This window comes from Lates calcarifer, linkage group LG6 (genome assembly GCF_001640805.2).
Source record: "Lates calcarifer isolate ASB-BC8 linkage group LG6, TLL_Latcal_v3, whole genome shotgun sequence".
NCBI lineage: Eukaryota > Metazoa > Chordata > Actinopteri > Centropomidae > Lates > Lates calcarifer.
Window position 1 is genome coordinate 18,490,357 of NC_066838.1, and position 23,997 is coordinate 18,514,353.

Sequence of the window (23,997 nt, forward strand, 5' to 3'; positions counted from 1 at the left end):
CCTATGAAACTTAAGCATCAGCGTCTTTACACCACAGTCAAGTGCTGCAGTTTGCACTCATGGGACGCACAGGCTGTGCACATCTGCAGCCTCATGCCACACAACTGAAAAGTCATTTTTGATTCAAACGCCAACACACACACACACACACTCATGCTCCCATCTATCATGATCATTTCACTAGAGGAGGGGGGGGGGGGGGTACAGTCGGCTGCTGGTGATACACAGACAGCATAGTAAACAAGTCTGCGGGCGAGACGCAGCACCACACTGTGCAACAGCGCTCACAACACGGACAGGACTACAATGCAACAAAGTTGTCATCGAGGCGTGTGACGTGCGGGGGAGACAGGAGAGGACGCGCGCTTGCGTGCACATCTACAGAATATACACGCGCTGATAATGAATGAAGAAGACAACCTAAATGCATTTCTCCTTCCTACAGTCGCTGCAAAGCCACGTTACAGCGGCGCTGGGTGCAAACCTGCGGATTCATAAAACTTGAAGACCCCGCCCACTTGACAGGCAGCGTCTGTTTACGAAAAGTCACGGGAACAGCATGGAGCGAAAGGTACCTAAGCGAAAAATGTCATTTCGTGCCGCCAACAGGGGGAAACAGGCAGACTTCACAGGGAGCCAGCTGCGATCCTCACTATGTAACCTGTCACGTTCGGTTGATTGATATTCTGACGCCTGCTGACATTTGCGGCTCGGATAACGTGTTAAGGAGCTTCTAGTGTTTTTTTGTGTGTGCAGCGGGACTTGTAAACGCGCGTACAGGGAGTGTTTCTGACTCTGAATGATCACCCACACCGACTTAAAACAATGGCGAGGCGTAAAAGGCGCAACCTAGTAAATTGTTGCGCTTAAAAAAAATCCCCAGCCTGGACTGGACTTACACAGACCCATCTCCCCACCACCACCACCACCACCCGGCTGCTTCTGCGATACAACAGGGAAACACAACGCTTAAAAAAAGGAAAAAAGAAGAGGGAGAAGAAGAAGAAGGCAGCCGGAACGACATGGAAAGCCCGACCGAGAACCCTACCAGGGCTGCGGAATATTTGAAGGAGCTTAACAAGATCATCGAGACCCAGCAGGAGTTGCTGGAGAGGCAGAGGGGAAGGATAGAGGAGCTGGAGCAGCAAGTGTCCGACTTGTGCGCGGAGAACGTCTGCCTGAAGGAGCAGTACCAGCGGCACCTGGCAACCTGCAGGCTGCTGCAGGGCAGCAACAGCCTGGCCACACTGGGAGCCATAAAGGAACATATCACACAGGAAAAGTAAGGCATAACAGCATCTAATGTTGTTTTAATCAAAGTCATGTAATCTCTAATTAACTACATTTCCTTCACGTGTCTTGAGCAAAGTTGAAAATTGTACTTAATTAAAGTATAATGGCTAAATCAGGACCCTAACTAGTCCAAGTCCAACACTGCCACACAGTGATCCGCAGCTGCAACTATACCACTTTTGCATCTTTTCCCTTCTTCTTTTTTTTTTTTTTTTTTTAACTGATGTTTTGTTTGATGGAAAACAAAAATGGGTCGATAACAGAAAATGGGTATCGTTGAGCATCACAGAGCTTCTCTCACCATATCTGGGAAACATGCAGCTGGGAATTTGCACTGTAGCTCCCAGCATCAGCGTGCCGCCTGATCTGATGATGACGAACCAGCAGTTTTCCCAGCAGATTCATTTTGCTTTTCTTTCTTTTCTTTTCTTTTCTTTTCTTTTCTTTTCTTTTCTTTTTTTTTAAAAATCTTGCCCTTTAGTGACTGTAACTGTCAGTGCGTCAGGCTTAAATATCTGTGAGATCCAGTTCAGATTGAGATAAGTTACACTGGAACAGAATTGTCCATGGTTCTGTACCACAGCACGAGGACTAAATTCTTTAAAATGAGGATTTTTAAAGTGACTCTGATGATTTCTGCTTTGTCATCTTTATTAGTTTGATGTTTGCCAGGTTCTGTAACTTGGGCAGATAGATGTGTAAACTATGCCTATCCTATATAAGCCTTCAGTGGCCCTTAAAGAGGATTTCATGTGCATGGACATGCACATTAATCCATGATATATGGAATGCAATAACTACAACCATCTGGGAAAAAGGTGTATAGTTGGGATAGATCCATTATGCAATTATATTTTAGGGTCGGCCCTATCTGCAGGCAGCAGGTTAAGCCCTGAGCAGGGCAGAGCAGGTAGGGCAGGCGTAGCAGAGCATTATATCAGCAGTGCTGGTAAAGCCCTTGATAGTCAGACATGGTGTTAGGATTACCTCCCCTGATTACCTCTGTGTTGAAGTTCACCCTCTCTCCAAAATGCCTCGGCATGCAGACATTTAACTCAGCTTTTTGTCGGACTGTGGGATCATGTGATCGTGCTTGACCTTTGTCTCTGGGGGTGTGTTAGTGTCATGAGGATCAGTGACAGCAAATCAATACTGATGACTCATGGACTGTATGTCTTTGCTGGGCTGATAAAACCAGACTCATGAGATTAGGACATACTGTAACACTGACCTTTAGTACGCCCCCTTTATAAATCTCACTCAGGCACTTTGGAGTATTCTGTCTGATTTTCCTGGAAAATCAGTCCGTCACCATCTCTCATTTTGTGCGGTCACAGTGTCTGAACACTATTTCGGTCCGGCTCTGGTAGACTGGTACAGACGTTACTGAGGAGCCTGTGATTACCCCAGTGAACCTGATGAAATATGACAGCTGTTAATAATGTAAAGTGTGGTTTGTGGAGGGTACAAAATTTAAAATGTCATTTAAGTGCGCTGAGCAATTTCAAGAATGCAGTGGTCTTAAGCAAGATTGACTCTAGGATCTGCAAAGGTCATTTTAGCATAGCAAAGAAGGGATTTAAATAGTGTGTAGTTGGACATTAAACTGTCTAGCCATCCATTTTTTGCCACTTACTGAGGTCAGGGACACAGTGGCAACAGCCTAACAGAGCAGCCCAGATGGCTTTTCCTCAGTGGCGTTACTTTGGTTTTCCACAGGGATTCCCATGAATTCCCAGCCTGGAGGTCACCTCCTAATCTGCCTTTCTCTGCATACTTCCAAAGGGAGATATGAGCAGCTGCTGGAAGGTTAAAAATAATTTGTAGACATCATTTTGAGTCTGGTGATTTGTGTTAGTCATTTATTATTTTTAGCCATGCTGGTAACATGGTGATGATGATGTCTGTTTGTTTGTTAATTAGCTGGTAAGTCAGTCCACTTTGGATTGGAAAATTTGCAAATGGTAAGATGCTAAACTGTGATGGTGAACATGGTAAACATTAACCCACCTTCTAAGCAGAAGCATGTTAGCATACCAGTGTTAGCATGTAGCTCAAGTGCCATTGTGCTTAAGTGCAGACTCACAAAGCAGTGTTTTAGTCTTGTTGATATGTGATAGACTAAATTACTAATCAAACAACAAATTGTAATGCAGTTGTCAAAATATTGCTAATTCTAGTTGCATCAGTCACACTGAAATTGCACCTGTCAGTACAGAGAAGCACTAGCTCATGTAGTCTCATTTTGTTCCTCACATGTATCAGCATTAATTCAAGTCACAGAGGAAAGTGTCAGTTTCTCTAAAAGATAATTAACTAGTGATGTTTTAAAAACTCAGAAGGTTGTTTAAAGTCACTCGGCATTGTTCTGGGCTTTTTATTTATAGGACAGTGAGAGAGAGACAGGAAACAGGGAGAGAGTGGGGGAATGACATGCAGTGAAGATCCACTTTAGGTATTCTCTGCGTCCTCAATACTCTTCTAACCATCTGGATGAAAAAAAATTCAGTCCTTTGAGTAATAAAAAAGATTGTTGACACATTTCCTGAGCTGCGCCTGTTTCCAGATTAGCAGTCTGATGGATACTTGGATAGGAAGCAGTTGCAACATGGCAAATGGCTTAAAAATCTTTTTTATTGTGCAGTGGATGAAAAATTTTTCATCCAGATGGTTAGAAGTGTCTTTGTGGATTCATGGAATACCTTCTGAGCAATGTGTTTTAAAATGACCTTTTCAATTTTTCAGACATCGACAGTTATTTATGTTTTGGAGAGACTAATAGTTACCTTTGTGACTTGAATGCGTGCCAACACATGAGAAGCACAAACTGGGGCGATGCTCATGCAGCTTCAGCACACGACCCTCCTGTACTGCTGAGCAGAGAAACCTTGCTTCGGCTGCTTGTTTTGAGTAAATGTTGTCACTCACTCTGAGCGCATAACGAAACTGCTGAAGAGCGCTCTGATGCAAATCGGAGATCACATGCCTTAATATCAACATTATCTGCAAACAGTAGATGCTAATGTTGTTTAAATAGGCACACTTGAGACAATATTGTGCACAGTACAGACAAGGCACATCCAGCTTCCAGCGACATGACGATCTTGAGTTTTTCTGAAACTATGCCAAGAATGTAGACACAGATCTCTTTGTACTGTCAAGCCTGTCCTTTTCCCCTCTTACCATGGTGGGTGACATTCCAGCTATGTTATCAGGAACTTATTTGCACCCACTGTAAGGAGGCAGGTGGATGCAGCACCAGTTACATGAAGTTGGCTAACTGCCACTAACTAGCTGATATACTGGAAAACTAGACCACCAGTTAAGGTATTCCTCTGCTGCATCATCTCCCATCCACAAAACACAAGTAGACAGGTTTAGCCAAGTCCTCTGAAGCCCTTGGCGAGACGAGTAGAGTCAGACCTCGACTTCTCTAAAGATAGTTTGACATTTTGTAGAAATATGCCTTTTCGTTTCTTTGCCAGATCTGAACTAAGCTATGTCAACTGTCTCCTTAATGTAGCCTCATGTTTACTGTACAGTCATGAGACTGATATCGATCTTGAAATCAAACTCTTATCAAGAAAGTGGCTGAGTTTATTTCCCAGTGACAAATACTTCCTTAAAGACAGGGAGGTGTTGTTTTTTAGAGTAAGATGTTTAATCATAGGGAAGCATCTGACTTTCCAAGGAAGGCTATGCTACAACAGTTTGTCATCACTTTCAACTTTACTGACCCTTGTTGGGAAATTTGGAAAATGTGAGATAGCTCCTGGCCGAAAGATCTGAGTAAGGTTTGAACTTTAGACCACATCACTGTGAGACATGTATGGTAACTGCTGAGTATGGAAGCCATGTGTTTGCATATTGGAAAATTAAGTATGTCGAATTAGCTATGAATAGTTCCTCATTTTATGTATCATTGGATGTACTGACAACTATCACTGAATTACTTTGATACTTAAGAAATCTTAAAAGCCTGATGATTCTCAGGCAAATTCTGAAGCAGTCCAACTCCTGTGCCAATATGAGAGAGAGTTTTTTCTAATTCTCCTAATTATTATGAGGATCTTTTCACATAATTATGAAATAGTAAGTGATATATGAAAGTCACAATTATGAGAGAATATCTCCAAAAGTTTATTTTTTTTTTATTTTGTGAACACAATGTGCATCTGTAGCTGAGCTCATGCGAACTGTTCAACTTATTAGGAGAAAAAATAGACTTGGGTTGGGGTGGTGAGAAGAGGACCATATAAAGTTAAATTGTTTTTCTTTTTCTTTTTCTTGGCTTATTTATTGTCAACCCCAGATGACCTTGCTACAGCTTTATAGAATTGTTGTTGCTTATCTGTTTTCACTAGTTTAAAACTTGTACTCTCTTGCCAGTGCATTCAGATCAACATGTAATATGTGGTAAATTTATAGTGAAGTTGTGTTTTACTTTCAGTTGGGATCTTACAGTTCAGATACTTGTCAGGCTGAAACCTTTATTGTTCTTTGCCTCCCTTGTCTTTTTAGTTTCTGTTTGTCTGCTGGTATCAATTGCATGGATGCAGTATGATCTATTTGCATCAGATATTCATCTTGAATACAGTGTATGTTGTTTTTTCATACTGTATATGTATAGTTGTGAGCTGTGCTGTCAGTTCTCAGTATTTATCTAACATGTCATCATTTAGTGACGTGAGGATGGAAAGAAAGGCAAAGAAAACAGTGTAAAACAGTCGCACAGCTAACAGCATACTAAAAAAATATTTTGCTGAAGGATACAGTAGGTTGTTTGCTGCTATCTCGGGTTGGCTGCAAATAGAAGGCTTGTCTGTGTATGTAGTTGGTACGTTCTTTCCCTCAACCCTGTTTTAGGAACAAAGTGCAGAGAGCAGGAAATGTGATGCACCACTGATAGTGGAACCTGTAGTGCCAAGTCAACAGATTTCTCTGTGGATTCTGCAGAACAGGCTCCTGGGTAACAATGTCGGTCAGGTTCTCAGGATGTAAGACTACTGCACAGGTATTGGAAATCATCTTGGTGTGCGCTGACCCTAATGTGGATCCATAAACCCTTCCACCCAGGTGATTGTAACCCCCACCCCACCTCCCCACATCCCAGGAGCTGGTTCAGAGTGGGAGTCGCTCTCGGTGTCTCAGTGGATTGGGTTCTGTAAATCTAAAGCTAAAACATCTGCTCCTGTTTTTGCAGTTTTTTAAGTTTTAAATTAAAGTCTGTGTAAAAAGGTGGTTGATGTAGCACTCAGGCTTGAATTAGCAATCACACACATATCAGGTTTCTTCTGCTCATGGCTCCTGAGTTGCCTGCCTTGTCAGCCCTTTAGTCCGGCAGTATTTATGCTGACCACATGGAGTTTCGTCTCCTAATGGTGTTTGTTTTTAACAGCGCTCTACAGTTACTTGTATCCCTTGTGTTCACTTTGGAATTAAATGACAGGTAATGCAAGATAGAGTTGCACATTTTCACAGCACACGGTTGTGATAAATGACTTTTTTCTCAGCACTTAAGTCAAGACTGACTTAAATGTTGTGGCAGAATTACAAGACAAATGCCTGGTCTGCCTGGTCAGTTAATATAATGTGTTGTAAAGTGAAACGAAAAGTCACAAATTAATCTTTGAATAAAACTAGCATGTGTAGTCATGAGAGCTGTTTTTCTCACATGATGCATCAGAGGCTGGTGGTTTAATCAGAGCAGATCCACCGTGATCTGAACCTGTCCTCTGGGAGTTTGGAGTACAGAAGTGTCTGCAAGTGTTGTCATTTTTTATCTTGGTGCTGGTGGATGCTTCAGCTGCAGGTGACAAAGAGCTGATGTGTCATTTTCTGCACAGTCTTGTCTTAAGTTTTAAGAAGTGTACTAAAGCTGTATTTAAAAGTAGACCTTCAAATAGAAAACAGGAGTGTTATATGTGGTGTTAGATTCGGGCGTGATGGCTGTGGCGGCAGTAGTTATTTAAATTCAGTATAAATCCCAGTCAGTAAAGAAGCACAAGTAATCTTGAATGATCAAATATTGATGAATAACATGACAAATCATTGCTAACTCCACTCCAACATTCTCCCTGTTAATGCTCTAATGGAGCTATTATGAATGTTTCAATGCTGATGAATGAGCAGCAAAAGCTTTCGAGTTGTTGATTCTGTGCCAGATCACGGAGAGGATGTGTGCCATAGCAGGGCCTGGTTATCATTTCTAAGGGGTTGTGGGAAATAAAAAAACATAAGATTTTCTTCAGGCAGTACATACAGTCAATCCATATTTTGTAGAATGGAATCCATTCATTGCACATGTTCAGCTGCTACTGAACTGTAATTGCTTTGATGTTCAAGACCTGCTGTTGAACATGTTTGACAAGTTAAAGAAGCTGCAGGGTTATGCAAATAAGAGTTTATGATTGAGGATTAATGTTAGAAAAATGTGTTTAGAACCATTCTATACAGTGATCTGGTCATGTGTGCCTGTTAAACTGATGTTTTGGAGCTTTTCACATGAATCTGAATAAATTGTGTTGGAGGGATGCTGATTTTCTTTATAAGTTTCACAAATCTGAACATATCATGAATACATTTTAATGTTGGATTTCTTTGTATAAACTTTTGCTTTACAGTAGAGCTCAAATAATTTTGATTAGTAGATTAACAGAATTTTTATTGATTAAGTGATTTTTAAAGAAACATTTGATGGTTCAAGTGTCTCAAATGTGAGGATTTTCTTTTTTCCCTCGTTTTTTTCTTGTAGTAAAATTCAATATCTTTGGATTTTTTACTGTTGGTTGGACATAGGAAGAACAGGTCCAGGAATTATGCTGGACCTGTTGTGTCTATTTTCTGACATTAGATGAATCAAACACACTGGCAGATTAATCAGTAATGAAAATGTTAGTTGCAGCCCTAGTTTACAATTTGGAAATACAGACAGAATTAAATATAAACATATGGAGAAATTGATTATTATAAAGAGATGAATAAACATAAATCTAAAAAAATATTGTATTAACTTTGTAGTTTCTTATTTTTAGAAGGGTTAGAATTAAAAATGTGATGTTACAAGGTGTTTTGCAGTATGCCACGGCTTTCATGTTTCTTCACTCATGTTGATATGATACTCTATTTCGGCGTATTTCATTTATCTCATTACAACGTTGACCTTGTCTGTTACACTTTACATCTGTGATGAGTGTGGCACCGTGCCAGATGAGTTAATAGTCAGAGGATTTAATCAATAGATATTGAAGTATTTGATAAAGGTTCTTTTAGGTTGTCGATTTTGGCCTACAATGAATTATCTCTCTAAAGTCACTGGTGGTTTTATATTGCCTTCCGTATTGGTTATAGTAACTGTGTCTTGGCTTCTCTGCTGTAATTTGCTGCCTAAGAAAACCTCAGCTGCCCTTACTGAGTCCCCTGGATGGAGCCTGTAGAGTGGAGATTGGCAAGTTCATAAATAGTTCACCCCAAGCCAGCATAACAGCTTTAGCATGTGTTTTGGGACCCCACGGCAGGAAATAATAGCATGATGGAGAAAGCTGCTCCTTGTGGCTGCCGGCGTCCACTCATTTACCCAGCGATCTGCTGAACAATCAGTGTGCCAGACCAAATTTACGAGCACATGAACTCCCTCTCTCCAGCAAAGCCCCTTCTAATGAAATACCCCTGCTAGATTAATGTCTACATAGGGATGATTTGCATTCAGACCCACCTATAAATCTCAAGCAATGGCCAAAGACAGTTTGCAACTTGCACTCAAAATCAACTGCAGGCTGCCTTCATCTGTAATGGACTGTCCCTCCTTGCATCTCAGTGTAGCTGCAGTCTTGCTGTAAAGAAGCAAGGCACTGCTGACCTTTGGTTCCCTCAATCAGTCCTATTAGGATGGAGTTAAGGTTGTTTTTTGTCCTTTGATGTAGCTGGTTGTCCCACGAGAAAGGATAATGATGGCTTTAATGAGCACTGTTACTTCTATCTGATGGTGTTACTGGTAAAGGCCACACCAAGGGGGGTCGGATGGTACATCTAAGCGTGAGTCAGATGGCTGTATTACGTTTAAATCACCAAACTCAAACTCTGATGTAACTTTTAACGAGATAGAGAGCAAGAAAAAGTCCTGCTATTGATTCCTTTGACATTTGATAGTACAGTGTTCAAATCGCATAACATTTGCAGGATAATGTGGCCTCATTTCAGGCATGTATTTCAGAAAACACTGTTCTTTAGATAGCGATCGCTCTCAGATTCCTAAGTCTCACCTTGAAAGAAATCAAGATGTGAAAGCAGAGCTCTGTGTCTCATTGCCATTCTGTCTGTATGAGCTTCAAACAGGAACTTGATGGGTAAATGGCCACATATGCGTGTAACCAAGGTGTGTTGATAGACATGTATGGCTTTAACTAAAGTCCCAATCTGCTATCAGTGTTAAACCATTACTGATTCAGTTGAAAATACATGGTTTCATTTCAGTATCACTGTAAAACCAATGTAGTTGCGTCTGATTTGCATTGAAATGAGACTTAAAGGTGCTATGTGTACATTTTTGCCATCACTGAGTAGCCAACATTAGCATTAACAGCTATTTTTGTGACCACTAGTAGCACTTTGCATCCATGTGTTTATGAGTGGGTCCCCTAGTTTGTTCGTGTGAGGATTCAAAAGCATGGACACAAACATGTGAGTGACACATTAGCTTAGGCAGAGAAAAGAAGACTGCTAGCTAGTAAACGTGGATGTAAACAGTGAAGAGTTCAAATGTTAAAATGACTTTGCAAATGTTTTTTAAAAAATTTTTACGCCTCAAAGAGAGACACAGTGCATGCTGGTGAATAACAAAAACCTTGCATACAGCACAGAAAACTGTACACGGCCCCTTTAATGAAGTTAAAGTTTGGGATGAAGGGGTACACTGATGGTGGATCAGGGTTTGATTCTTCTCAAAGTTGGTTTGAAAAACAAAACTTTAAGGAAAATTGGATTGATACCACTTTCATGTCTGTGCACAAACTATGATGCTACAGCCAGCAGTTAGCTTAGCTCAGCATTTAAGCACAGCTTGTCATTTCTTCTGTTTGTAGACTAAGTAAATAAGATATAATATGTTAAATAGTGAGCTTTAGAGGTGCTAGTGGATTTTGTTACCTTTGGACAGACCTAGGCTAGCCACTTCCCCCTGGTTGCAGACTTTATGCTGAGATAAGTTCTTTCTTACATTACTGTTTTGCTATCAAATTTTATAATTTCCTCAGGATACAGAAATACAAGTAACCATTAAAAGTTTTATTTCTCAACTTGTTTACATAGTTGGGTTTGTTCTCAAAAAGCAAACCATAAATGGGTCATGGAGACAAAGTCAACTTTCTCTGATAGGCATATATAGCGTTACCTAAACCACTCTCCGTTTTTCTATTTTGTGAGAAAAATCCAATAGAAAACAACTTTTAAATGTATTCTGTGAAGTTGGTGCACACTTAATGTTTAATTTGCCCCCTTTTTACTTCAGACCAGATAAGTCTTAAAATTTCTTTCCACCCTCTTTTATCATTACAAATTGTGATCAACACTAAAAACAGTGCATTCGGTGGGTCCACAAGGCCAAAGTACAGCTGCCTGTTCATTCTTTATTTCTTCACAGTTGAACCAATTATCCGCCTTGCAGCTGTCAAAACCAGCTGATGCAGCAGCTGAATCGAAGGCAATTTGTAGCATAGTACCTGTGGAGAGCTGTTTGAAAGGCTGCCACTAGTTTTCTGCCAAGTGGGAGTGCAGTGTGTGTGTGTGTGTGTGTGTGTGTGTGTGTGTGTGTGTGTGTGTGCGTGTGTGTGTGTGTGTGTGCGTGTGCGTGTGCGTGCCTGCGTGCGTGTCTGTCTGTGTGTGTGTGGATCGCTGATGAGGTGGAGGCTGAGTCAACAGCTAAACACAGATGAGGAGCCACTGTTCACACATCTTCTTAGTCATCATGGTTAGACATCAAACATGTACTTCCTCACAGTTGACTGGGCCTGTGACAGCCAGTGTTTGGGCAGAAATTTCTGTGGGAAGCAGTTTGGAGTCATGAACAATACACATAAACTTTAGAGGCTCACAACGTCTCCTCTGCAGCTCTTGTGCTGATTCTCACGTCTCGTTCGTGTGGTTTTAACATAGCTGGCACATCTAACTTCACCGGGCAGAGAATTACTTGCTGGTTCAACTTTTCTTGTTTCCACTCATAGTTGTTGAGCTGTGATCTGTGTATTTCCACTGCGGCTGCCGGTGTGTGCTGCTGTTTGCATTCTGTGTAACCCGGGACTTTACAAGAGATTCTGAGAGCTGATCTAAATCCAGGCAATATGTTCAGGAATGCAGCCAGGGTGAAAGTGAGATTCCCCTGTATCCGTCTCTCACTGTTAGGTCAGGGTCCTCACTGCAGTCAAGGTTGGAGAATAGGGCAGTCAGCCTTTTCAGCATAAACAGGAGCTTTAAGGATCTGAGATAAAAAAAATCAGAACTTTATTAAGATCAGCCAAATTTCTGATTGTGTTTTGAAATACTGAGGTAAGAAGAGAAGTGTAATGTTTTTCCTTTAGGCATTTTGGTCGGAAATAACAGAATAATGTTTGCAGATTTCAAGTCCAAACTATGACTTTTGATGTCAGATTTCACCTTGGCACGCATAACCTAAATGTGGCCAAGATAGATGAAATGTCTTCCAAATGCGCATCAATAAAGGCACTGCTCCCAGCTTGACAACGATACAGATGAGTGACAGAGTTTGTATATCAATTCTTAAAGATCCAGTTCCCCTGCTGGTGCATTTCATGCTCCTTGGCATTTTGTCTAAATACTATACACACTATTGACTATATTGACTTGTAGGGCAATGTCAGATGAGGAGGTGATGAGAAATGAAAGTAGGTGAAGGAAGCAGGTGGACTGTCTTGAGCAGTTTTCTGCAATCTGTACAAGTGTGTAAGTGTGTGCAAGTGTGTGTTTATGAAAAAGTGCCACCCTCCCTTTATGCAGGGGCAGCCAGCCACAGGGAGTCACGCACCAGTAACTCCGTAGTGATACATAATTGGACAGCACCATGAGAAGCAAACCACTACAGAGGACTGGACCAACTCATTAGATCTGCTTAACCAGACACATTTTTGCCTGTAATTAGTTGCTGATTAATACAGATCATTTAGGTCCCAGTAATATGGATGCCAGAAGTATGCGGTGCACTGAGGGGCCTAACACATGATGAATGCCCTTCATTTATGCACTGGACTGAGAAAAAGCCTTAAACCAGGGGAAGAAGACAGAAAGGCACACATGCATGTCATCAGAGAGGCAAGAACAAAATCAACATCAAACGTGGAAATGCTGCGTGCTTCATCTTGACTGCAGTGTTCTTTTTAAGAAAAATGTATCTTATAAAACACTGACAATAAATCTGAAATACTGTACAAGAGCGTCAAGCTTCACAGTGTTCCTCTGAGCAACCTGTCAGTGTGAGTGAGCTGTTATAGCAGACGGCGGGATCAAGCCATTGATCATTTGGTGACATTGTTGTGAATGGAGGCAAAAACCACAAAATTGCAAGAAACGCTGTCCTTTTTTTTTCTTGATAGAAAGTTTTGTAAATTCAGTGTTACTTCAGATGTGATTTATTCTTGTTCGTCACAGCTTGAAGGGGTTTGTTCGCCAAAGTGTTTTGCGGCTGTCATGGTTTCCACCACATGGCACAGTGTATTCAGTAAACCCAATAACTGTGTTCAGTGGTTCAGTTTAAGGCTCTGTAATGTTCATGGTTAAAACACATTTCAAGCAAAGATGAAGTTAGGGCTGCATAATATGATTTTAAATTGAAGGATGAAGGTAAAATAATAATAAGCCTAACATTTAGTATGGCAGTGGTTTGCATGCAATCTAGTCTCCAATACACACACACTTCTTATTTATGAAACGTGTCATCAGTCATACACCTTGGACAAACTGTAATTACCTCAGATTTTCTTTTGAATTTAGGAAGGGAAATAGCCACATATGTATTTCCTTTATTGCCTTAGCACTCTGCTTTTTTTCTTATCCTCATAAAGAGGGCGGTAATGTGATGAAGTGCTAGAAGCCATTTCTTTGCGGCTTAAATATATTCAACATTTTACAGCGAAAAACAAATAATGGGTTTATAATTACATTGGAGCAGGTCTTTCCTGAGGGAGGCACAGAAAGTAAAACAGCTTTAGGGGAAAGTGTCCAAGCCCTTATGATGCACGGTACTGTATTCAAAACTACAGAAATTGTTCTACCAAAAATAGGTTGCAAACACAGCTCGGAAAACAGGGATGCATGGGCAGCAAGATGTTGAATGTGTGAATCACCGCAGCTGTGTGGCCTACAGTATTTGATGTTCCAGTTCATTTGAAGCGGGGCAGGGAGGTATGATTAAATGAGCGGGCGAGTGCATTTTCTGCAGTCGTGTCCAGTTGCACTTACTCTTGCAGAAAGGCAGATTGATAAACTCTGAGTCAGCATTTTTCGCACTGGGTGTGCCTTCTGTCTGTTTCCTCTCTTGCAACAGGAAACGGGCTGTCCTCATTGCAACAGACTATATCTGAGACACAGGGTGAAAGAAAGGGCACAGATGTATGCTATCCACACACACAGACACACACACACACACACACACGCTAGGGTAAAGGGCATGTTGAAGATAGACATGATAGTAAAGGCTGAAATGTAAGATTTGGTTTAAGGAAGCACCTGCATTGAAGTCTTAATTCTGCCATTGGAGATTTGGCTTCTCTATTGGCCACGGAGGGAGAAACCAATCTAACAGCTTGCAGAGGCCTTCCTGTGGAATGATACCTCCAATGGGAATCAGCGTTTCATGCATTATTTAAAAAGGCTTTGGGAATGTACCTGAATAAACCTCAGCAGCCAGTGTTTCTGCGCAGTGAGGAAAGATAAACAGTTTAACTTGCTCTCTAACTTCGAGTCACGTATCCATCATCATAAGGATGATAGATCCTGCTTAGATAAGGCAATAAAAAGTGCAATTCATTCATTTAATGACCAGACAAATGAGCTTTGTCCAGACTACAAGCAGGATTAATTAACACCTCATTAATGTGCCTGTCTCTTACAATCATACATTCTGGAGAAGCTGTTTCACTTTGTCTTCACCTACCATGTTCTAAACCAAATGTGTGGCAATTTACCTCAAATCCAATGAGTGCAGCTCCTCAAGGTCTATTGATTCTCTTTCACTCAAAGAAGCAACTCATGCAAATTGTAGCACTGCAGGTGTTAAGTTAAAGTAACATATGCCTCTGTTGTCACTTGGAGCTTTAACTTAACAAGCCAGTGGCTCAGAAATGGAAGGGATAAAGAGATGAGGTACCACTTGAATGCCAATGACTGTTGACACTGATCAGACTGTGTAAGATGTAGCAGACTGTCCAACTGTCTTCTGTAGAGGTGTGCTCTTGCAGAGTGTACTCAAAATGACCCAGGCATGACCCAGATTGCAGTAGTGTTAGTAGATGGAAGACTTTGCAGTCTCCTTTCTGTAGGACAGAGGAGCTGTCCAGGGTTCTGACCACTTCTTCTTAGCTGTAGTTTGCTCTGAGGATGTTCGGTCTGCATGGCTAGGCATTAAGAAGCTCGAAAGACACACATATCATTCAGCACAAAGATTTGTGAAATATAGTTTTTGGCTGATCTTTTTTGTTTTTTCCAATGATGCATTGTATACACAGCAATCGATAGCTCCAGTAATTGCCATTGGATCTGGACTGCAGCATGTGTGTCAATGAATCTCACCCTATCACTGCATTATATTGACCCAGCACTAGTTTTCACCTCAGCTGAGTTCCACAGTCATAATGGGATTTGCTCTAATGAAAACAGCAGTGGTATCAAGTCTGTTTTGTGCTTTATGGAATAATTAAAGGATGCTTGCTGATATACTGGACAATTGCAAGCATATATTTAAGTAATACAAGAGAATCTGGAGTGAAGGGAAAGGTACACAGCTCACAGAAAAGGAAAACAAACAAGTTAACTAAGAATGATGAGGTAGGAGGGAAAAATCACCCAGCCAACAGAGAATTGGCCAAAGTATTACGCAACAGAGAAGCTCATTATTTCCTGAAGCCAGCTCAACAAAAAAGCTGAGCAGCACACCCCATCTAAGAAGAACCTTTGCAGCTACAGTACCTAATGGCATAGTCAGTCACTGTATTGTCTTTTCACCGTGAATACCTCATTGTTTTCTTCATGTTAAAAGTGAAAAGAGGCAACAAAGGGGCCCGTAAATTTGCCCTGATGCAGCCACGTGGTTGCTTTACTGCTCCTTAGTGCTGTGGTTCACAGAACAGGCTACATTTTATTTCTGTGGTGTGAAGAGTGTACTTCCCTTGCTGTTGGAAAGCCATTTACCACAGACTGTCTCTAAAAGTGCCTGAAATGAAATTTCATGACAGAAATAGAGAGCATGGAGTGTGTAACAGCAAAAACATGAACACATGCACAGAGGCAAAGATGCATCAGACTGATGGTTTGATGCGTTTTGCTTGTAGAGTGTGATGTCTTGTGTAAAGTACATCCCCAAAATATCCATATACAGTATATCCAAATGAAAAATGTGTCATTGTTGCAGCCAGGAAAAACACTTCCCCATACTGAAGTCATCCACAATTATCCCAGAATCCAAAAATATATTTTTTTAAAGATGTAAATTGTTGTATATTTTGTGTAATCTTTAGCTTCCTTAATCCATTAGTGGTGTATGTAACAGAATTTTAAGCCTGGTGATTGGCTTTTCATTGTCTTTTGTATTAGTGATTGAACTGGGAGAGGTATGTGTCCATCTAAGCCACGGAAGTGCTCCAGCTCCTAGGCGTCTGAATTTGTCTATAGAGAAAATAAATGGGACTTGGAATAGCACCTTTCACCTTGCAATTCCAGGACCCTGAAATTGAGGCAGCTAAATGGAGTTCAGCCACATTTTATTTTATTATTTACACTTGTGCTTTTCCTACTGTGACATGTCGAGATGAAAAAGAGCTGTTTAGTTGTCATGTCTGAGGCCATTGTTACAGGTAGTGTTGAGAGGTGCTTTCAATGTTTTGTCCACCCTTCTTATGTATTGGTCCAGTGCTGTACCACCGCTAACTATGGCCTCAAAAATGACCATAGAATTTAATCTACACCAAACCAAATAAAGAAAGTACTCTGTATCTGCAGTGACAAGAAGCTTTGTATTTATAAGAAGCCCTGCATTGGCAGAGGAGACATTTTCGACACACTCAGTGGAATATCAAGTGTCATTTTCTGAATGTCACATTTAAGTTGTTGCAGGAATTTAAAGTGTGGCCTTTTTTTTAGGAGACCAGCTTGATCTGCATCATAGTGTAGCACCCCTTAGTGCCAAACAGCCAAGTTTGGCTTCTGTAATGCAGTTGCTGAATCAAGTAATGGTGGTCAGTGAGGCGTTTTATTTTACTGTACATGTCTTTAGCTTCATTGATGCCGTACTGCAGCATCCTTATTTCCATCTGCTCAACAAAATCATTGAACTGTTTTTTTTTTCTGTCTTCCAGGTCTGAATGTGACACCCCCAGAATGGTCAGGTATGTCCATCTTGAATATATTGCACTTTATCTTCAGGACTGTACATCTGCCTGTAAATATTCTCTCTTAAATCACTTCTAAATCCTGTGCCTTTTGAGCAGAAAATTCATATTGCTGGAGAAAATGCTTTGGTGAAGAAATGGTGTTATGTAAGTCTTTTGATTTGAGTGCGTAAAGCCGAATAACCAGGGATCATAGTGCTATATTCAGAGTGAGGTTTTCCTCTGTGTGAGGGATTGAGGCAGGCCTGATGTGATGCCTGTTGTCGGTGTTTGTGGATATCACAGTGTGGAGGAAATGATTAGATTTTATGTCAAGTGGAGTCCAAGGTCATATTCCACTGTTGTTAGCTCGCTGGCTATGTGAACTTTAGTTGCCAGAGATTTGTAGTGGTGTCGTCTGGTGACAGAGTTGAGATGTGGGCTGATTTAAAACTGCAATGTGAATCCATCATTGCTGAGCTAAGAAATATGGCTTGTGTGTAGACAGTGCATGGGCTTCGCTTGCTGGTAAACACACTCCTTATCTGCAGCTTCTCTCTTTAGGGATGCCTCGCCGTGGGATCTGAACAGCCTCCTCTTCCTATGCTTCTGCGATTCAAGGACCCGACAGTGTCTAGACAAGTTTGAAGGGAGTGTAGCAAAGCCTGTCCTGTGTTTTAGTGAAAAATTTTCCAGGCCATGTCTGTTCTTTCCTTGGGTGCTCTACTGTCTGTGCTGCTCCCCAGGCTGCTTTCTCTTCTGCTCTAAATGTCCCATTACAAATTTGAAGCAAATCCACAGGGTCACAGCCTGGAGATGTGTGCCAGTCTTTGTCTTTGTACCATCCCAGTAAATGTGTATGTGTGTGTGTGTGTGTGTGTGTGTGTGTGTGTGTGTGTGAAGTTTTCCTGCCACTCAGTAGCATCCCCGCCAACAGTAGTGTGCCAAGACAAAAAAATCAGCACAGAAAATAGGTTATATCAAAATTTAATATGTACTGTATAAAATCAGTTGAGTAAAAAGATCTAATCGACTTTTAACATTTTCTGTTTCAGTGTTTTTAGGTTTCCAGCTGCCAAACATTAATCTCACTCAAAACATCCAAATGCTGTAATGAATGTCATTTGAAGATTTAAAAGTTAGAGACTGTTTTTAGTTACAAAACTTTGCCTCTGGGGTGAAATTGCTTGTGGACAATAGAGGGATTTTATGAAAAACTAAACAATTGACTGTTCAAGAATGTAACTCCTGATATGTTCTGGAGAGTTTTAAACATTAGGCTTGCACAGTCAGTTTCACTGCTATCACTGGCATTCAGTCTTACTAGTGCAGCCACCAGTGTTGATGATTGAAAACTGCCAAAAAATGTTTATTGTAAAACACAGTTTACAAAAGAATTGTTAGTGTTTTTTACCTGATGTTTGATCCTGTTGGAGCGTTATGGTGTGGCTGACACCTGTTGTCGTCACTTAATAGTTGTGATTTTTGAGATGCTGTGACCATTATCATCAATGGTTTAATTAATTAAGCAAAGGCCAAGATTCCAGGACGTGTCAGATTATCTATTATCGTTTAGGCCAATGCAAAGAACATCTTCTGGGGTATTCCCTCATTAACAGATGTGATATAGGGTATATTGATATCATCAGAAGCTCTTCTGATTATCATATTTTTTTCATGTCTGTGAGCCCTAGCGCGTGCTGCTGCTGATGGTAGAATCTACAAGCATAGCAGTAGAAATGGAGGGCAAAGCTTCACAGGCAAACAATCCCATCTCACCAAATTGACACTTTGATGTGGTTGGAAACCTCCCAAACGGCAGCAGTCTTCTTCATGCCGTTCTTGGTTGCGAATTTGGCCACAGCTCCCAGAATCTTCCCTTCATTAATATGAGGCTGGCGTGCCAAGACTCCTTGCTGTGCTACTGTATAAGCTGAGGGTTCAATCTTTAAGTGCACATCTCCACCGGAGCGGTTTGGATCATGTGACTTGTCGGCAGCTTCATACATGGGTTGGATGTGAATGCTGTGACATTTTTGAATTGAATTCCTGATTGGTGACAGGTGGCACTGATCCTGCAAATGAGTGAAAAGCTTCAAGACATCAGACAAGAGCAGATCATCTCCCACTATGTCAGGTGCAGTTGATGATACTGTAGTAATGTTGAGCTTCACCTCTGTAAAGACAGAAAGGCTGCACATAGATATATTCACATAAATTCCCACAATGATATACAAGGAGAATTTAGGATTCAGGATTACGAGTTAATTAGAAGATATTTAATTGGACATTTGTTAAATGCTCTGTATTGCTCAGTTAGATGATACAATTTTTAAATAAATTATCAGCTTTGAAATTTGGCTTGTTTATTGAATACTTCAATAAATGGTGGATTTTAATACTAATCTCTCAAATTAATTTTACAGGTGAAAATAAAGCACACTTTTTGCAAATTCTCTTTTTAATTAAAATGTTTTCTCCCCATTCATATTTTAGTTTGCCAAATTATTATTTATTTAGCACTCATGGGTGCATTTTTTTGTTTTTTTTCGGCTGAAATTGGCTGATTAGCTGGGGATGCACCAAAAGCTCTTATTGGTTATCACACACAGTCTCAGATGAACCCATCAGCACAAGAACAGGTAGCACAGCAGCAGTCAGAGCTCTTGTTAGATCTCACTGCAGATCAGCAGTGGTTCCACCACAGAGCTACGTTCATTAACAACATATATAAAAACTATAAAAACAGGCCATACGCTAATCACCAGATAAGTGCAGCTTGTCCTATATACATGAATGAATTCTGCTCCTGCGCTGTGGGAGCATGCTGAGGCACTGTGTTTTGTAGCTACTTATGGAAGCAAAGAAAGGTTGAAAGGATTCGAGTCTTATGAGGAACTGAATATCTTACCGTAAAATGTAATCACTACAGAATATATCATGAAATAAAAATATCACTGAATTTATAGCATTGAAATATTTCTTTTGATTTATGTGTTTCAAACTCCCACTTTGAAAGTTACAGTAGGTAATTTAAAGTTGTGTGATTTCAAAAAGATGATATTAAGCTTTTTTTTCCTCACAAATTTGGATAGAACATATAAGTATCAATTATTCAAAATATTATAATCAGATCAGATTTAGTCAGTAATTTTCAGATCTGAAAATTAAAATCAAGCTAAAAATTAAAATCAAATTAGATTAGTGAAAATTCAGATGCAAAATTCAAACTTGAAATTGCAAAATGTAAAATGGGAAAGAGTGAATTCATCTCATATTCATTCAGATAGATGGGCTTTCAGGTAAATGCTATGATTTTAAATGTAAGTGTTTGGTATTCAGTTGGTCATAAAATTCAAATTATTATGGCCTTTCCTTGCCTCCATACTAAGCTTCACTATACTGAATGTAGCTGTTAGCCTCAGTGAAAACGTACTGTATGCCACTGCCTCTATTGCTTCCCCTATTATATGGATATATATGAGCATCTCTGTGTAAATATTCAGCAGCATCTCTTTAAAATGAAGCAGAAGCCAGTTTCAAATTGCTGTGAGCATTACTGTGAATTTCCCTATCAGTCACATGGTTTATCTTGGCACCGAGTCCCCTTTTGTATTGGAGCTGAAAGCTGTTTGAAATCACTACAACTGCCAGCACAGCACTCTGCTGACAACACACAGCAGACTTACAGTTGCTTACATCTCTCACCCTGTTAATATGCCACACCATGACACAAGTGAGCCTGACTGTTTTAAAATTTTGTGTGTTACATGGCTTGGTAGGTTTCATTATCATTAATAATGGAAAAGCCACTGAACTTGGCACAGGCGCTATAAATAAATAAGCCCTGCTCCCGAAGGATTGCAATGCACTGGTTTGATAGAAGTTTGAGTGTGTGTGTGTGTGTGTGTGTGTGTGTGTGTGTGTGTGTGTGGAGAGGGATATTGGCCCTGTCGGTGAGGTGTTGGGGGGGGATTATTCTCATACACACAACGTGGCTAATGAGAGAGGAATAACAACATGGCTGTGTTTAATTGGTCTGCTGTTCTATAATCAGAATGGATGGCTTCATTCAGATGTGATTAGAACCTGGGTGAGATAGGCAGGCAGGCACTCAACAACCTCAGTGACCTGCTTTTTTATTGGATTGTTCTTCACTGAATGTCTGATGATAAGATGTTCGCCCACTCCCTGATGTACTTTTGTACAGCAGTCATTCATAAACCCAGACCAGCACATGACAAAAGCCTACAGCTGATGAGTAGTCTGACACTTTATCACACCAATTGCAATTCGACTCGAGGATGAGAGCGCTCTTGTCGGCTACTGAGCAGTTTTTGAAAGTCCATTTGTGCTCCTGTTATTTATGCCTGTATACTTTTGATGGATGGCAGTTGTTTTATGTGGAGCATCTGAAACAGAGAGGCTAATTGAAATTTCATATTGTTTGTGCTGGTATATGCATGGCTGTGGGCTCCCTGAGCGGTCTTTTTTTTTTTTTTTTGGTCCGATGCATACATAGGCCAGAGTAGCTTGTCAGGGAACTGCAGTATAGTGACTGACTGGAGATATTCTGGAGAGCTTCGACAGGGTCTGTGGCTTTTATTTTGCTATAACAATCCACAGAGATTTGGGGAAACAGAGAGGCTGGGATTATAAAACCCTGCCATTATTGTAGAGATGACAATGAAGAGAATAAAGCTTTGCTGGGCCGTTGTTATGGAGGTTAAAACCTCTCTAAGAGTGTGTCTCTAAAGAACTAATAAGCAAAGTGTTTCCAATCAATTTAAACATTAATTCAGGCCAACTTGTCATTGTAAAGGATTGTGGGATCATTTATAAATCACAATGACATGCTACAAGAATTACCATACACTTTTAAATAGGAGCAAAGAAACTGCACTCATGCAACATCTTTTGCTTTTAACAGATGATTTATTTGGTGAAGTAGCTTTGGAGCTGCAGTTTTCTACCTGCAGGCAGGACATCTCTCTAAAACAGCACAATGTGTGGACTGAACTGTACTTAATCCACACAGAAATTTAACCTAAAAAGAGCTGGTTGGTCTTCTGTTGCAGTGATAGTACGTGTCAGGGCAGTCCAGCTGATATTTGTGTGCGGGGACGAGAGGTGACAGTGCCGTGTTTCAGGACCGGTCTAGTGCTGTCTCTCACCCTCAGCTGGCACTCTCCACAGGGATCGCACAAACCTATCGTCTTCTCTCATGTCCTTCACCATCTCTTGTTGCCATGGAGAGCGATGCTTAACTTCAATTGGCAGGACATGGAGCCTACTGCTTTTGTCCTTGTGCGAGTCCCCTCCGACTGAGCAAAACTGTATTTCAGGTCTTGATCAGGCATTGTTCATAAACAGCTTCTCTCCACAGGAATTAAGCAAAACGCAGCATGTTTTGGTGAAAGAAAGCAAAGACAATGAATGACATTTTTTTTTTAAGTCGTAGAACATCTCTCCCTGGTGGAAAAGAACTGCCATTTTTTAATGAACTGTGGGTGTTTGTGCATGAGTCATTGCACTGACAGGTCTGGAATAAGGTCTGAGACTCTGCAGCACTATCAGAGTAACTAATGGCAGACGCAAAGAAAATTCTGACTAATTCAAGGTTCACTTCTCCCAACTCAGCCAGAGCAGAGACATTAGCATTTTTGAAATTAATAATTCATTATGCCGAAACAGCAGCAAATAGCAGCAGCCATGACACAATTAGCCACTGATATTACACACGGCCTCAGTGAGGGATTTTTTATACAGAGGCTGAGTACAAGCTGTGTCAAAGAATGAAGGATAATTATGTTTTTTGGTACAGATGCTATTACAAAATGCATGACTGTGATTTAAAGGAGGAACTCAAGTCTTATGCAATATTTGGAATATGATTTTATTTGGCTGGACAATTAACATTCCTTTTAATATATGCATATGCAGAGTTTGCCTGTAGGACTGTCATTATAAGCTTGATGGCATTCTGTATGGAGCCAAATGTAGCTTTATATTTTTGATGAAGACCTCAGTCTTGAGAGAGATAGGAGGATTGTTGGTGTTTGACTGTTGAAGTTGACAGCCCGAGAAATGTGCCCGGACTGTCATTAGACAACCAGCCCAAAGGTGGTACGGCTCAGTGAAAACCTTTCACAAACAACAGATGAGAAAGAAATGTCTCTGCAGATATGGTGTCCAGTGGAGGGGGATGAGACATTTCTGAACAATGATCAGAGGAGGACAAAACTGCTTCAGTTGCAGTACACCAAGCACAAAAAAACGACCCCATGTGTAACCATTTCTTTTTTATGATAATCCAGGTTGGGTTCTTTTCTTCCTAAATTGTAACATGTTCCCATTTCTTTTGCAAGTGGTATGATTCATTTTATGTTTTTCTTTGTGGCTGCCACTGGTCATAGAACCAAAAAACATAAACTGTTATTTTGGAAACAAACAAAACAAACAGACATGTATGGTGAATACGGCTGGTCGATAAAACGATAACAATATATATCGCGATCTAACTTTTCTTCGATCGGTCCATAACATTGTTGATTGTCCTTTCTTGCAACTAGCATACTGCTCTCACCTGACACCGGAGTGGAGAGAATCGGAGCGACTCACACTGCTTGTGTCGTGCTGTCGCTCTGCCCTCCGTTTCCATCAAGTATCTAACTCCACAGTTAGTTTGGAGTTTGGTCATTTTAAGACAAGATGTGGTTGTAAAGTTTACAGCCTGTTGCTTTGTTGCTCCTGCAGTGCTGTGTGTGTGAACTGTGAGGCAGCTAAAAAAAAGTGTAACAACTCGTCCACTGACATTCTGTGAGTTGAATCAGGGTCTTCCCGAATGATGCATCAAATAGTCAACATTTTGTAGGCAGCCCTAAAATTGACCTTATGGTATCTTCATATCTCTCTTAGGAGTAAAAAGGAAACTTAAACTTTGACAGAAATAGTAATTTGATTTATATATGAAAAATCATATTGTGATATGATTTCCTCTCATATCACCCAGGCCTAATGGTGACATATAAAATGCATATTTATAGTTTGCCAAAAATATATTGGGTTATATAATTCAGGCCTCCATCTTGTAATACTACTTTGTGATTGTGAGTCC

At 40.6% G+C, this 23,997-nt stretch overlaps 1 protein-coding gene across 3 annotated transcripts in view; it reads left to right on the forward strand.

The window, feature by feature from the left end:
* The first annotated feature begins 527 nt into the window (after positions 1-527).
* The window catches only part of iqsec1a (IQ motif and Sec7 domain ArfGEF 1a), an 89,923-nt gene continuing 66,453 nt past the window's right edge, over positions 528-23,997 (forward strand). Inside the window, exons 1-2 of one of the 3 annotated variants that reach the window (XM_018701051.2) lie at positions 528-1,282; positions 16,869-16,898. In XM_018701051.2, coding sequence (XP_018556567.1) covers positions 1,023-1,282; positions 16,869-16,898 — 290 coding nt within the window. In that variant the 5' untranslated portion in view covers positions 528-1,022. The remainder of the gene's footprint in view (positions 1,283-16,868; positions 16,899-23,997) is intronic. The other 2 variants (XM_018701041.2, XM_018701042.2) reach the window with 2 other exon arrangements.